The 16,113-nt window shown below is 38.4% G+C and overlaps 1 protein-coding gene across 4 annotated transcripts; it reads left to right on the forward strand.

The window, feature by feature from the left end:
* The first annotated feature begins 738 nt into the window (after window positions 1–738).
* Window positions 739–14,867, forward strand: si:ch211-225b11.1 (uncharacterized protein LOC561694 homolog). Of its 4 annotated transcripts, none has more exons than XM_049716671.2 (13): window positions 739–1,908; window positions 3,077–3,211; window positions 7,490–7,700; window positions 8,982–9,114; window positions 9,218–9,352; window positions 9,830–9,933; window positions 10,134–10,258; window positions 11,081–11,193; window positions 11,383–11,523; window positions 11,617–11,716; window positions 11,832–11,932; window positions 12,021–12,188; window positions 12,871–14,867. In XM_049716671.2, the coding sequence occupies exons 1-13, from the start codon at window positions 1,728–1,730 to the stop codon at window positions 12,991–12,993; spliced, it is 1,770 nt and encodes a 589-aa protein (XP_049572628.1). In that variant the 5' UTR covers window positions 739–1,727; the 3' UTR covers window positions 12,994–14,867. The 4 variants fall into 4 exon arrangements, with proteins under 4 accessions (XP_049572628.1, XP_068506395.1, XP_049572629.1 ...); XM_068650294.1 differs by lacking the exon at window positions 739–1,908 and adding an exon at window positions 5,719–5,834; XM_049716672.1 differs by lacking the exon at window positions 739–1,908 and having other exon boundaries at window positions 5,719–7,700.
* Window positions 14,868–16,113: the final 1,246 nt, after the last annotated feature.

The raw sequence follows: 16,113 nt of genomic DNA on the forward strand, positions 1-16,113 counted from the left end.
TTGGCAAGTTGTTGAAAAAATAGAACCTGTTTTGAGTCAAATACGCAGTGTGTGCCTCCAAGAAGGAAGTGAGTGGAGCAGTGTGCTGGAGGACATTTGGCAAAAATAAGCTTCAAAGTAAAAAGCGGGTTCTTGGCCATCATGTTGGTATTGCAAAACTTCCATGAGGATTCTTATCGTCCTTTCCTTTCCTTTCCTTTCCTTTCCTTTCCTTTCCTTTCCTTTCCTTTCCTTTCCTTTCCTTTCCTTTCCTTTCCTTTCCAAATCTACAGGTTGCTAGGTGGATTTCCCTTTGGAGCCACTCTCTCCATAACAACAGTGGCACTGATACACTGCAGAGGTGAGGCTTTAATAAATGTGTGTCAGATGGTTTTCATTTCTCACAGTTCTGAGACTCTGGGTTTCTCAAGAGGAAGAAGAAGAAATGAGCCCTCCTGACTCACATGGACTTTTTTTCCCCTATTGCAAAAACATGAAATATTTGTAAGAGAGAAAATTATATTATATTTGTTTGATTTATTAGCTCATTTTGTTGTAATCTAAAAGTAATTGAAAGTAATCAAATTACATGTATTTATTGTGACAGGAATTGGATTACCTTACAATCTACATTTATGCCGTGAACCAAGTAACGGTATTGGAATACATTAAATACTGTTTTGGAAAACTGTAATATATATATATATATAAAATGTAAGATAATTTATAGTGTTAGAGCTATAAGTTTACACAAATTCCCTACATTAATCACATGTAATAGTTTTGCACAATCTGCAAGGTCTGCATTTGTTTGCTTTGTTGTTTTTTAGTCTCCATGCTGCGTTGTATGTGGTAATGTATTTGTATGTTTAATTGCATCTTGCAGTTACGTCACGTCTCTTGCATCTGTTGCAAGAAGCCACAACTTGTGTAAAACACCTTGAGCATAAATATACAAACAGCAAGGCCACAATGAATAATTAGGCTAGATGCTACTGTAGGTCAATGCATCTGCCCTTGGATGTGGTATATCTGTCCATGTCTCTCATTCTTGTATCTCTTGCAACCCACCCATTCTCTCACACACGGTTGTATTTGTAAAACAGATTGGTTACCATAGAGCTTAGCTCCAAGCAATTATTGGTTTGAAAAAGCTTCCCCTTTCACAACTTCTCCTATTACTTTTTGAGCTCTTTATTTTTAGAAAACGACATACCCGTTGAACAAGTCAAATTTTTTGCAAATTATCTAACAGTGTATTGTAGTTTCAAAAGAATTGCATCTTCAAAAATTGCTGCACGTTTCCACATCCAATGTGGCAACGAAGTCGATGTACGTTGCAGTACCCAGAGCGGTATACATTAACGTTTTAGATTCTCTACTGCTCTGCATGACGTTCACAAGCTTTATAGAAAGGGGAACTTCCTGGAACAAAATTGTTGTTTTCAAAACAAAAGCACATGGTGAGATGTGCTGCCAATTTCAAGGTGTAAATTGCACATTATGTCTTTTATTTTGAAATTACATTTGAGCACAACCTCTGCGTGACAAAATGTGACCATTACCAAATGCATGACTTACAGCTTCCACCGGCCGGTAACGGTCGCATCCTATTAAGAAAACAAGTTTTACCTTTAGCGTCAAACCAAACAGTCAGTTTATTTCTCAGGTCGTGAATATTACAATTAATTACCGTACAATAAATTATAATCATCAGAGCAGCGCTAGAAGCCGCCGGTGAGTCGACCATGAGTGACGAGAAAACGAGAGCTTTGTTAACCTCAGATGTTCAAGTGACCTCCGGAGAGACAGATGTAGCGAGACCGACATGGAGCGGGCGACTGGAGTTCATTCTGGCCACGGTGGGTTACGCGGTCGGGCTTGGCAATGTCTGGAGGTTCCCCTACCTGTGCTACAGCAGCGGCGGAGGTACAGCATGTCTGATGATATCATAGTTGTATAATTTTTCCCTACGTTGAAAAGTTTTTCATAACTGTTGGAAGAAATGTGTCATTCTTTATTTTATTTTGTATTTGTTCACCTTCATCATATAAAGTATTTGCACACGGCAGAGCCACAACAAAGATGAATTTTGTAATAATGTGTACTTCATTCAGGGATCAAAACCTATTTTAGCTGTCCAGGATGTACTTTCAGACGACCAAATCCATAACATAAATAGGGGACCCGTTTTGATTTCCGTTCATTTAAAGACAATATTATACTAGAGTTGAGTAAAAACATGCAACACAGAAAAGTTGAGTTGAATATTACAGTTTTGTTTTTTAATCTTTCCGTCACTTGCTCAGTACATATGAATACTATTTAAATCTAAAGTCAACAGTAGAATAGATTTCAATGTTTTGCTTTTGGCACTGGCGGTTCTTCACTGAAATACTCTCGGGGCGGGACTACTGCCAAGAGCCCACCCTCCCCCGATTTTTTTTTTTTTTTTTAGAACAGTATATGCGCAAAAATATTTATGTAAATATCATAATAATGTAAGGAATAATTTAATAAATAATAATAATAATAAATATTACTACTTCTATTACAAATAATAGATATTAATGTAATAAACGTCATAAATGACCAAAATAAAACCCTGCGCAACATGCAGGCTGCACTCGCATTCCATTTTTATGCCAAATAGGGGCCACGAAATATCACGTAGCCCACAAATGGACCCTGGGCAGAGTTTGAGACCTCCACAGAAATGAGACCTCCACAGAAATGCTAATTGTTTTCAAACTCAATAGGGCTCTTTCTTATGTCTGCAGATGCAGTTAGTCAATCAAGTGTGAATGCCTTTCAAGCCAGGTTAAAAAAATATCTTCCCCTCTTATCTATGATTGAGGACTTGTGTTGTATATTTTTTTGTATAGTATTTTTAGTCAGCTACTTTTTATTTCTTTACTTTTGTTTCAAACGTATTAATAGATTATTATTTTAAAAAAATGTTGCATTAAGGAACACTGAGTTGGCATAAAAAAAGGAATGACAATGAAAAAAGGGTCGTTAGGCATTAACTTAGATAATTCACACCGTCTGAAGTATCAGCCATAATTTTCCCCCCTCTTCTTTCCCATTGATCCAGGAGCTTTTTTGATCCCCTATTTCATCATGTTATTCTTGTGTGGCATCCCTCTGCTTCTCATGGAGTTTGTTATTGGCCAGTTCACTCATCTCGGGCCAGTGCACGCCCTAGCCAAAATCTGTCCTCTCTTAAAAGGTGAGTCACTTATTTGATTGACTTTCAGTCAAGTTTTTTTTCATTGATCTTCTGATAATATGAACGTTTTTCTCAATGTTAAGATCCATCCAAACATTTACTACACTGCTTATAGTGTGACACAAATCCTTTGCTGTCACCACACAATGACAATGTTGTTGGGAGGTGACATTGGGATTGGGTTGCAATCATGAAGTATCGTGTTCAGTAGCTGACCAATGCTTAAGAGCTGCAAGTCATTTATTTCTTCAGCCCTTCTTTGAAGGGATGTGCTGTTGTGTTGAATTTAGTTTGCTCATTGAGTTTGAGTCAGTGTGTTAGCTCCAGTGTAAATGTCAACTTTTGTGGAAAAACAGTTCTTTCTAGGTACAAAGTGTCCACATTGAAATACCTTCATTATCTGTACAACAAATTTTTTTAAATCAGTTTTCCTGTTTTCAAATATGAGTCTAGCCCTGTCCAAATACTCGCACTTCCTCTCTTGTGACCCACAATCGCACGTTCCCATTGCCATTGAAGGTTTCAAGTAGTTATGGTGTCCAAATTCTCAGAAGTGCGCCGTTGCCCCACCCCTTCCGCACCCTTGTTCCACACTTGGGTTGAGATCATGCGAAGGCCCTTCAGTGGAAGTACATTAACTACAATTCATTGCAGATATAAATAAAATAGTGAGAAACTGGCAACGTTTGGTAAAATTTCTGAGCAGATTCATTGGAAGGGAACCAGTTCTTCTGGATGATGTGGAGCAAATAATCAACACTCAGACTCATGCGACAGTTGAGCTCACTCTGAAGTGGATGCAATTTTTGAATTCCTTCGCAAATTCCAAACGACCAAAGTTGGTTTCTCGGCTGATGATTTAGTAAATCGATTGACGCCAGAGAGTCACAGGCCACAGACCTTCAAGGCTGACCAAATTCTTGTCGGCCTGCTCCCCAAACATCCGTTATTGTGCCCTTTCCCCTGGATGCAGAGTGTGGTCTGGATGCTGGCATCCATATCAGTCCTTACCCGTCCTTCCAAGGGTCCAAGACTGCTATGCCAAGGACGTCTCCACAACAATGAGACGATAAGAATGGCCTAGCAGCTGTGGACGCTCTGATACCCACCCACTTGCGTGATATACACGTGCATACACAACCTTCTTATCTTACTTTTGTTTGACTCATTTCCCCTGCATCAACATCTGTGCTGCGGATGCCTGTTTTAGAGGTGCTTGTTAGCCTGGTTTCGTCACGTTTCCGCACTTCCCCGCATTCACCAGCCCAACCGTCCTGATTTACTAGATACTACATGTAGTCTTGTCATATATTTTTCTTGCAGACTCAAATTATCCACCTCCAAAGAAATTAGTTTGAGAACTTTGTGACTTTCTGTCTATGAAAAGTGCCATACAAATAAAGTTATTTCTTTGTTCAGCACGTACATCCCCAACAGGAAGTGCCACAGCCAAACGAGTCCTCAGTGCAACAAATCGAGTAAAGAACACAAAACATGCATACAATAATAATAATAATAAATCAAACCAATGAAATGACAAATAATTTGGCAGTTAAATTATTTCTTTGCTTTACTTTTACTTACATAACTTGCAGTGTCCAGATTCTGCAGTTTTCTCACGCTTGTTCCCTACGCCGTCAAACACTTTGTGCACTTCTACTATTTGTACACTTCAGTGAGGACCGTAAGGTGTCGTGCGAGAATTTGGACAGGGCCTTTGTTTCCCTTATGGAAAAATGCAAATTTGTTCTATTAAAGGTATTTGCATTTTGAAAGAGTTTCATGGACAGGTGAATCCTTATTCACAAGGTGCTGCAGATTGGCAGTAATGTGTCTCTTTTGCTCAAAGTTGACTTGACTTACTGTTCGTGCTGTTTAGCTCATTTTTATGTAGCACAACCACCAGACCTGACATATCCAACCATGCCCATGGAAAACTTACTTACTGAAACATCCATATGTTTCAGTTACTGCATGGCTCAGTGGTAGTGACAGCCCATTCACGACATTCAATTTGGATGTAACACTTAGCGGTTAGCACTGAAGAAAATAAGGCTATTTCACTATATACAATTTAAATGGAACATTCTATGAGTAAATCTTTTTTTGGTTGGGTTCCTGGAGTGCCCGCTGAGCCGACAAGTGTGAAAATACATCGATTTCTAGTTTCCTTGAATGAAGTCCTTTTATTTTTTATATAATAAAATGTTCTATCACGTTGATGGATGAGAACTTGCCTGGCCAAGGTTAATTTCACGCAGTTTATTGACCTCAATTTGATTTAAAAACTGAATAGAATGTACAGTATGAAATCATGTTCCAGATGAATGATAGTACTGCACTTTCTAAGTTCCAACCTATCGCAAATTTATGGTGGCATACACTGACTTGTGAAACAGTCTTGTCAAATAGCACAACACACAAGAGCTCAGCCATCAACAAGCTGCCCAAATTCTTTGCATTTAAATTGTGCTGTCTTTACTGTTCTAACTGGTTTCTCTCCATAGTTTCTCTTTAAAGACAGAGATTATCTACCCGATCAAATCAGGGGCCCCCCCTCACTTGTTTTCTCACTCCTTTCTCCCACGTTAATGCTCTGTGATAAACAAGGGCCAGACAACAGGTAGTTTTTTTTCTGTACACTCTTGAATGATTTCCACATGAAACTGTGAAATGTGCCATCTTGTTCCCTCCCCAATTACTGAATCAATGGAAATTCTCGAATCAGTACCCATACGTGGCATGTCAGTGCCACTTGAACGATGTGTCTCCTGCCGGGGTAATAAAATGACAAAAAAAGACAAGTAAAGCAGCAATTGCTGAAGGTTTTTCCATGTACTTTTGGTTTGGTGCACTGGTGGGAGATTCCGGTATGTACATTGCATGCTGGTTTTCTTATAGGCAAAAAAGGAATCATGGAAGTCAATCCTAGTTTTGGTAACTTCATATTTGAGCACTAGTACCTATTTGTTTCTGTATATATGAGGCCAGGAGAAAATAAATGTAAATGCTTTTCCATCATTTAATGTGACCTACAACAGATTTTGCCCAACAATTTTCCTTAAATTAAAACTAATAATGCATTCAATCTTTTTATAACATAAATCAAGACAAATTCAGCCACAAGAAATGGTATCGTAAAGTAATGACGTAGAAAATTGTTCTCTTGCGTACTGACATTTGAGATTTCTAGGCAGACATTGATGACTCCGAATGTCAGATTTTTTTTCTTCACCTTCTGTAATGCTTGAAAAAAACTTTGTCTCTAGGGTATGCAGGGCCAGGCCTTCATGTAACATTCTTGGCTTGGTTTGATTCATTGGAGTAAAATAGCAGTTACGTTGCATTGCTGAGTCATGTAACATCCCCCGAGGCACTCGTTTTTCTGACGAACGCCAACTAATAGCTTGTGTAAGAAAAATATATAAACATTTATATGTCATAACAGCGGAATGTTGCTCAATAGTCATGTAAGAGTAAAAGGTAGGTTGCATTAAAACCTCTCTGAGAAGTAGTTACACAAGTAAGGGTAAGAGAGCCTGCCACTCACCACTTTCCTCCATTTACACATTTCAACAGCGTTTTTGGAAAAGATAGCAGGGCATGGATGTTTTTTTTTTAAGATAACGCTTCTGTCCTGCCACGCCAGCCTTATCTCAGACACACTGAATGAAGTTGACCTGAGATTGTCACACGTAGTAAACGGCCAGTACTTCTTGCATACTCATTCTTGCAATGTTGCTGTCGGCTGCAATTAGCAGTTTCCCTGCCCAGTGTTCTTCTCGTCTTTTCCTCTGTTGTTTTTAGGGGTGGGTGATAAATTCTTAGTAATGCCACTGCTGTACCTTAATTTCTCCGCTTGATAGCAACTTTTTACACTTTTTGTTTCTTGGTATACATTTTGGATCAGTCTCCTGACTGATAGCTTTGAACCGGTGTGTGTGGCGATTTCCCAATTGACATGAGTTTGAATTTCATTCATTTCAAACACAGTCACACGGCCAGTTAAAAGGTTTGCACACTGGCAACCACATTACCTCATTTGTCAACTTTCAAGATGGTTTCATTTTTTTTCAGTCGAGCTGTAAAGTCACATTAATGTTAGGAAAAGCTTTGAAATTATTTTACCTGGTCTCATCTTACAAATGGAACAACAAAAGCCTAACCTTTGAAAAAACAGGAGTGTGTAGACTTTTTACATCCACTGTGGTATATTGGAGACTGAAACAGTCGTATGTCTCTCCCCGTGATGTATGACAAAATCTTTTTTTACCACAGGTGTTGGCCTTGCCACAGTGGTTATATCCTACATCTTCTGCACCTACTACAATGTGCTCATGAGCTGGGCCCTTTTCTATTTGTTCCACTCCTTTGGAGCACCACCTCCCTGGAGGACTTGCAACAACAGCTGGAATGTCTTTGAGAACTGTTCCAGTGGATTTCCCGGCAATGCCACTGATCTGCAGTCAGCGAGCCAACAGTTCTTTGAGTGAGAAGTGTTCATTTTCTATTGTTTGGATTTTTACCAACAGTACTTCACATTTTATGTCACAGCCGTACTCTAAAATGGAACGAAAACGTTGTATTCTTTCAATTCTACAAACAGCATTCCGTAATATAGGCATCAAAGACACTTTGGGGAATATTATTTAATTGTGCCACTCTATTAGAAATTGAAAACCCACATCAAAATCACATGTTCATAAACATCCACACCCTTTTCACCTTTGTGATTAATTCCAGCCTTAGGTAAGTCTTATGGAAACACATTCCATTTGTTGTTGGCACATGTTGGCACATGTTGGCACTTTCATTCATGCTCAAAGCACTGCCAGTTTGGATGGGCTGCGTCGGCGTGCAGCCCTTGTCCAGGTCTCTCCAGAGACATTCAATCGCATTCAAGTCTTGGCTCTGGTTGGTTGGTGCCACTCAAGGAAATTTACAGAGTCAGCCTCAAGCCAGCCCCCGCCCTTTTTTTATTTTTTTTTATCCAAGTTGTGTATTTTTCCACCGTACTTAGGTTCGATGTCCCGCAGGAAGATAAACCTTTGTTCCAGGCTGACATTAAGAGAGCGCCAAAGCAGCTTTTGAGCCAAAATATCAGTGTATATTTTTGCATCTACCTTTCCCGCAATCCTGTTTTTTTCCTTCCCCACACAAACCCTCTCAGTCTCTGCCACTTGAAAACACTCCCATGCTTTGCGGTTGTGATGGTATTGGCCAGCTGATGAGTGGTGCAAGGGTCACTCCCTACCAAAGAATTCATTCCCAGTTTACACAATCGCTACTAAGTCTTCCAAGGACAGCTGATGAAGTTGTTTGGCTCATTAGAACATTCAAAGCAGCAGAATTTCTTTCACACCCTACCACAGAACTTTACCTTCTGACAATAACATGCACTGATAGACAGGTGTGCACATTGACAAATCATGTCGTGTAGAATTTTGAGGAAAATTCAGACCATTGTGGACGAACGCTTTAACAGCAAAATCCAGAAAATATGAAGCACTATGAATTCTGCTTTTTCTGAAGTTACATACATAAACCACAGCAGCCTACATTAAGCTCCTCATTTATACGACCCCAAATGTACATTATGTAAATTCCACTTGGGTTGTAAACTGTTTTTTTTTTTCCCTCTTTTGTGTGGACCAATTAGCCCTTTGGGATAGTTTTTAACGATGGTTCATAGAGGGACAACAATGGGACCCCACTATTCTTATTGTTACTGTACATAAATGAATTATTGAATCATTTGTATTTTTACCAGTCATCGGCTTCTGGAGAAAACCAGCGGCATTGAAAATGTTGGTGGTTTTCAGTGGGAACTCTTCGGGTATCTTCTACTTGCCTGGGTCATTGTCTATTTATGCATCTTTAAAGGAGTCAAGTCAACAGGCAAGGTCAGAACATGCAAGATATGTTTGTTGATAAGATAATTCCAAACCTTTAAAATCTTAACATGGAAACATTTTTGACGCATCTCCTATTGATTCCATCCCACAGGTTGTTTATTTCACAGCTACGTTTCCGTACTTCATCTTGTTTGCCCTGCTCATTAACAATATGCAGCTACCTGGTGCCAAGGAGGGTGTCCAGTTCTTTGTGACTCCTGTCTGGCGAAAACTTTTTGAAGTGAAGGTGAACTATTCCGTAAACAAATTTGACTGTTAACTGTTTTACAGTGTTTATTTTTATTCATTTAAATTTTGTGTAAATGACATCCTCTCCGTAACCTGGCTGTGTGTGGGAGGTGTACTTGAGCAAATATTTTTCAAGTAGGCAAATACATCAATAATCTTTGGAAATAATAACATTGTTTGTACAAATAGTGTTTGGAAAGGGGAAAAAAGATTGGGGATGTAGAGCTGGCAAGATTCAAAGTTCAATATTACCATCATAGCACATTTCTGGACAGTTGATTGATAAAATAACGACAAACACATTGGGTACAAAAGTTTTTTTATTAATTCATTCGTCACCAAAGCATCACACATACACTAATTTGAAGGAATCAGGGCAGTTGAAATCTTGTGATTATCCAGGCAAATTAAGTAAGAGTATTTATGTTTTTGTTTATTTGTCTGTTATCTTTGTTTTCCATGGCCTCACACACAGGTATGGGTTCACGCAGCAGCCCAAGTATTCAATTCACTGGGAATTGCTTTTGGTTCAATGATTTCCATGGCAAGTTACAACAAGTTCAACAACAACATTGTCAGGCAAGATGTCATGTTTTTTCATCCAATTTTTATTTTATTTTTTTGTGTCCCCAAATATAGTATCGGTAAATGGTCTATTTAATATTACTTGTGTTTTTTCTATTGTAATCATTTGTAAAACTTTGTTTAGCCAAAAGAAAGTCTTATATTTATTTATTTACACATTTAATTGTGTATTTATTTCCCTTCTTCTCTTCCAGAGATGCTTTGATTGTATCGTTCATCAACTCATTCACAAGTATTCTGGCTGGCTTTGTGATCTTCTCAGCTATTGGCTACATGGCACACATACATAATCTCCCCGTGGACAACATATCAACAGATGGTAGGACACGAAGCTACATGACTGAACAAGTCACCTTTTGTGTCTTGAAAAACTTATTTCAATCCGGTTAGCACATGTGCCTCATAGTTCTGATGTTGTGGTAGGTTGCTTGATGACTCAAAATTGTCCTTGGGTGTGAATGTGAGCCATGAGACTGGCTATCAAGCGTTTCAACCCGCCTATTGCCTGAAACCAGTTGGAATTAGCTCCAGTGTGTATGTAAAACTATTAAGCACAAGTTGTATAAAATGTTATCGTTGGTATTTTCCCATGAATAGTGCAAACGTAAAGACATTATTGTGGATATTAGCCAAGTACGTTATTTTTTTCTCCTGTTACACTTCATGGACAGTGCCTGCATAATATTGTAAAATCCAACCCGCGATTACAAAGTTAGGAATGAATTATTGCTTTTTGCACACTGGTTAGGAAATAAATGATGCATAAGTTTGACTGGCAGAAGATAGACACATACTCAGTTGGTTGACTAGATTTGTAAATTGTAATATGAGGCGTATTGTGAGGAGACTACAGCCGAAGGAATTTCTTAATTTATTATTGATAACCCTCAAGACAAAGGTGACCATAGAGGTGCTTTAATCCTTCAAGTCTTTGACTAGATTAGGAAAAGCCTGGTCTACAATAGTCCGGAAATGACACTATCTATATTATTATTGTAATTAGAATTATGTTAAATTGTATATATACCCCACAGAACATCACAGATGAATACCTATAGAAAGAAAATAACTAAATTGAAAAAAAAAATGATGGTGTAAATTTTAAATGACTAAATGTCATAGTCTGACTTTCCTTTTTTAGGTCCTGGTCTAGTGTTTGTTGTTTACCCTGAAGCCCTCTCCACTATGCCCGCCTTTCAGCTGTGGGCTCCTCTCTTCTTCTTCATGCTGCTCTGTCTTGGTCTGGACAGTCAGGTCAGCTTAACACTTTCCTTTTGATTTATGAATAGCAGCACACAATACGACGGTTTTTAGTTTGAGGAATTGTATACTTATGATTCGGCATGACTTCCAAAGGCCTGTATATGACTCAATCACTCATCAAAAGTCAGTTTGCAAGATGATTGTGCAACACAAGAAGACAATGTTTCCTTTCTGCTACAGTTTGCCACAGTTGAGGTGGCTTTGACATTCATCAAAGATGAATTTAGAGCCCAAATTTTGCAAGTTTTCAAGAGGGAAGAGCTGCTCGCCCTGGTCATCTGTGTTGTCAGTTTTCTTCTTGGACTTCCACACGTCACTAAGGTACTGTCGTCGAGCCGTGCCCTTTGTCCAATTTCTTACCTCTTCAACTGCCATGCTATAAATGACCGGTGACTTTTTTTTTTCTTTTCTCAGGGAGGTATTTATGTATTTCAACTGATGGACCACTACACTGCTGTGGTGTCCCTCATGTTCTTGGCTTTCTTTGAGGTTATAGCAGTCTGCTGTTTTTTTGGTAAGATCGTCACTTTGTGTTGTACTGTGAATGTCAAATTGCAAGACTGTTCAGGGAGGCACATTAAATTGATGGCTTGTGATTTATCTAATTAGAAATTGTCATATTCCATTAGGGGTCCACCGCATCTCATATATGATGGAGAAGATGCTAGGAAAATCTGCGAACATCTACTTTCGCATTTGCTGGATGTTTATCTGTCCTCTGCTGGTGCTGGTGAGGTTCAAATATGCCGTTAACGGCAAGAGAAGCTTTAAATGGCCACCTGTACTGCACACGTAACCTGATGTTTTCCCATTTGTAGTGCATCCTGGTCTCCAGTATCATCCAGTACGTTCCTGTTCAATATGGGACGTACCGTTACCCATTGTGGGCTGACTGGGTGGGTTGGTGCGTCTCACTGCTCTCTCTGATATGGATTCCCATTGGAGCCATTCACGAGATCTGTAACAACAAAGGCTCTTTTCTCTCGGTGAGTAGGGCACCATGACTGTGCAAAATAGTTGTGCACCTCACCTCTATTCGGCTGTTGTTCTGATGGTTATCTCTTTTTGGTTGCATGTCACCCTCTAAACTTGTTCTGTAACTCATATACTGATGAATTTCTTTTCAGCGGCTGCTACACATTAACTTGTTCATTTTCATGTTTCATGTTCAGTTGTTTATCTTCTATATACATATCATCACTGTCTACATATTTAGTTTAATGGGAATTATTACTTTAAGTATTTATTCACTTGTTTATATTGTGGTGGACCTTAGGCAGTCATGAATCATATATTGATGCTCCAACTTTGAGAGCCACAAGGCTTTATGAACTGTTTTCGACACATAGCATCCTGTATATAGGTAACAAGATTTCAGTTATTATTTCTACAATTTGTTACCTTTGACCGAAGCTGCATTGTATTTCATGTCACAAACTTTTTCATATGAAACACTGCCCTCCACAGAGCTAAATTGGAACAGCTATAAATCTTTTTCTCTTGGCTGTACTTTTACTTTGTAGTTGAACTTGCATATTGCCAGCAATCATTTCAGGGTAAACCCCACCCCGTCCCCAAAGTCAGCTCGGATAGGCTCCAGCTAACCCGCAGTTATAGATATTTCATTCTTTCTTTTTTTAATGAAATCTTTCCCTTTGTTCTTTTTAGAGATTGAAAACAGCTCTAACTAGCACAGTCGAGCTGGTTGTTGAGGATTCTCTGCCTGAAAAACAAAACCTTGGCAACCCAGTGGCTGAAACATCAGCAGACCTTCTCAACACAACACTTTGACATAGTAGGTTAACAAACATGTAACTGATCCAGCATTTTATTTGAACTGTGCATAAAATACATTGTTTTATTGCAATCATTATCCAAGAAATCATTACGGATCAAGTTTTTAACTCCACGCATATTCTGAAATATATAATGCAATACAAAAAAACAAATAATCAAATAACCTAAATATGCCTGTCGTGTATCAAACACAGGAGGAATATATGCAGTAGGCTGCGGCCATGTGAATTATATATGAACATGAAAGCCAAATTGCGAGTGATGATTCAACCCAAATTTGTGTTTTGGGGAGGGAAATTACATGAGTTGCTATGTACACAATCATGTCATCTAAAATGACACATGCGCAGACTTTCATAACTTTAATATTTTAACACATGAACTGAAACTGAATGAATGTACTCTACTTGCTCTAAAGCTTTAAACAGATGAACAAAATTCTGAAATTATATAATTGTTTCACAACAATTATAAAAATATATATTGTTTGATTCCATAGTTATTTTTTGTATTTTTAATGCATTTTTTAGATTGTACTTCTTTTTGTCATAAATAAAGTACGTATGCAAAAAAAAAAAAAAAAAAGGCCACATACCTATTTTAGAGATGGGAAATAAAAACAGACAAGATGTTATTGTTACATAAGTGGAGACAGCCTCTTAACTAACTTGTATAATTTATAACTTGGGATGTGGCTGATTCCAGAAAGAAGCAGTTATGTTAAAGCTCACATTAATGTGAGCCAGCACTGCTGTCACCATTTAAAGTGCCTCCGGTTAACCTCAAATGAAGTTCTAGTAGGTTTTTCCTGACATTTTTGTAATTACACCACGTGGTGAAATGTGTTACAATATGAAACATCTCATCCAAAATTCCAAAAGGTATGTTTGGCACAATTTCCGCAAACAACACTGCTCGTCATAACAACAACATTACTGTTAGCACATAACCTTCAGACATCTGCTGGAAAACACAAACATGTCAGGAAAAGGTTACGAGAACATCTGTTGATTTTCTGAGATAATCAACATTATCTCAGATGTTAACTTTACTTCTCTGAGTATTTCCCCCCCCCATTGAGTTGTACAATGATTTGTTTTGTTGTTTATTTTTTACATCACAAAAACCTGGCATATGTCGAGTTTTTACATCTACTGTATGTGTGTAATGTGTCCGATACATTATATCGCTGTGCTTATAAGTTTGCATATACCCAAGTGGAATTTGAAAGGTATTGGCAATGAGGAAAATGCTGACTGGAACCACTGCCTTATTTTCGTTGTTAAATGATTATGCTATTTTGAAATGCCTTATAGTTGAACTTAAATCCCATTTTACGGGGAAATAAATGTTAACTTATTAGCATACTTGTAAGTATTGGCTAACAAATAACTTGAAACCTGTGGCAAATTGCACTTTGTTGACCCCACCAAAGACAAAAGTGATATCCCAATTAACTGATACTGCCATGTTGGCTGTAGGTTTTTTTTTTTTTTTTTTTCTTGGCCTTCACACCCTGTAATCACATGCTTGGTAAATGGGCCCCGTCAGAATTAGATTATCATGATATGCTTCATGTTAGAGTTGTATTTCCATATTTTATGCAATTGTTGATTTTGATTTACAACTTGATTGGATTTGCAATCGTTGATGCAATATTTATTATCACATGTAACAAATACATGCCCTTAAGAAACTATGCTATTTACCAACACGTTTCATTATTGACATCAAAATGCAAATTCACTTTTATTCAACCTCGTATATTAAATCATTTCTTTTGTATTGTAGTTGGTGTCACTGTTCTTATCAGATGGACATTCGATGTGTGCTGTCATCTTGGTCAATAAAAAAACTAGTTGCTCTTTTTCCATTTGTTTCCTTTCCCAGTGGCCATCACTTGGTGGCAGTATAGTAGCAGAATAGAACTCTCAACAAATATTTTTTGCAAAAGCCGGCCTCTGTGTGTGCATGTGTGTTTTGAGACACATCTATCTGATATATATACTATGCAGGGCAACCAGACATGACCACTCACATTCAATAGCATAACTCAATTTGGGTTTGAGGGAAAACACCACTGGCACATACTATTGAGAATCAATTGGTATGCATCGTATGGATGTGGGTGGATGATTTCACTACATTGCCTCTATTGTCAGAGTGGATGACCCAGCTGGGGCACGAAGGAGAGCAGAGTCAGGACAAATGTGAATGTGATGCTCATGAGGTTTGAAAGTGAATTAGGTGAATTGTCATAGAGGAGTGCAGCGGCCTTAGCAGAGCAGCATGTTAATCAATAGTCCTTTCCTGTTTGGCTCATGGCAAAACGTATCATGGCCTCTAAATCAGAGCATGGAGCACTGTCAGATCAATAGTCATAGACAGGAGCAGGCCAGGAGGCAGTAAATAAGTGGTTATGCATGGCAGAGGGAAAGTGATTGTGAGTTTCAATGGGCAATTGAAGGCCTTATATGGTTGTATGGGTCACTGACTCACTCCTGTTATGGTGTGAAAATGTTCACTTTGTCTATTTTTCCTTTTGGCGTTCTGTGAAAGAGATAAAGCGAATGTAATCACATTTAATTAGCACAGGCGTTCGTGCACGTGTGCGTGTGTGTGTGTGCGCGTGTGTGTGCGCGCGCGCGCGTGTGTGTGTGTGTGTGTGTGAAGATAAAGCGTTGGTGCTGCAAATATTATCAAGCGCCTTTGTTTGACAACTCCATCGTGATGACTCCACTGCATCATCAAGTAGGGAACATAAAGCTTTACAGTTTCCACTTATTGCCCGTTTTAAAATTCGCTGTTTCAACAAAGAAGAGAGAATATACACCTATTATTAGTATTGTTGTATGTGTGTGTTTAGTTCTGTGTGTGTCAAAGTAGCAGTTATTTCAAGGTTTATAATAACAGTAAAACGTCTGTGGTTATTTCACTTACCCCGTCAATGGCATTTTGCATTATATGTTAGCATTAAGCTATGGAATGTTTTGTCAAATATAATTATAAGGTTTGGTTGAATATTTGGATGGTTGGTTTAAATACAATGTTTAATTGTGTTTCGTTATGAGACTCCTTCGCTTTATTTGAAGCCCTTTTGAGACTGGTCTCTTC

Source organism: Syngnathus scovelli, chromosome 3, assembly GCF_024217435.2.
Source record: "Syngnathus scovelli strain Florida chromosome 3, RoL_Ssco_1.2, whole genome shotgun sequence".
Taxonomy (NCBI): Eukaryota; Metazoa; Chordata; class Actinopteri; order Syngnathiformes; family Syngnathidae; genus Syngnathus; species Syngnathus scovelli.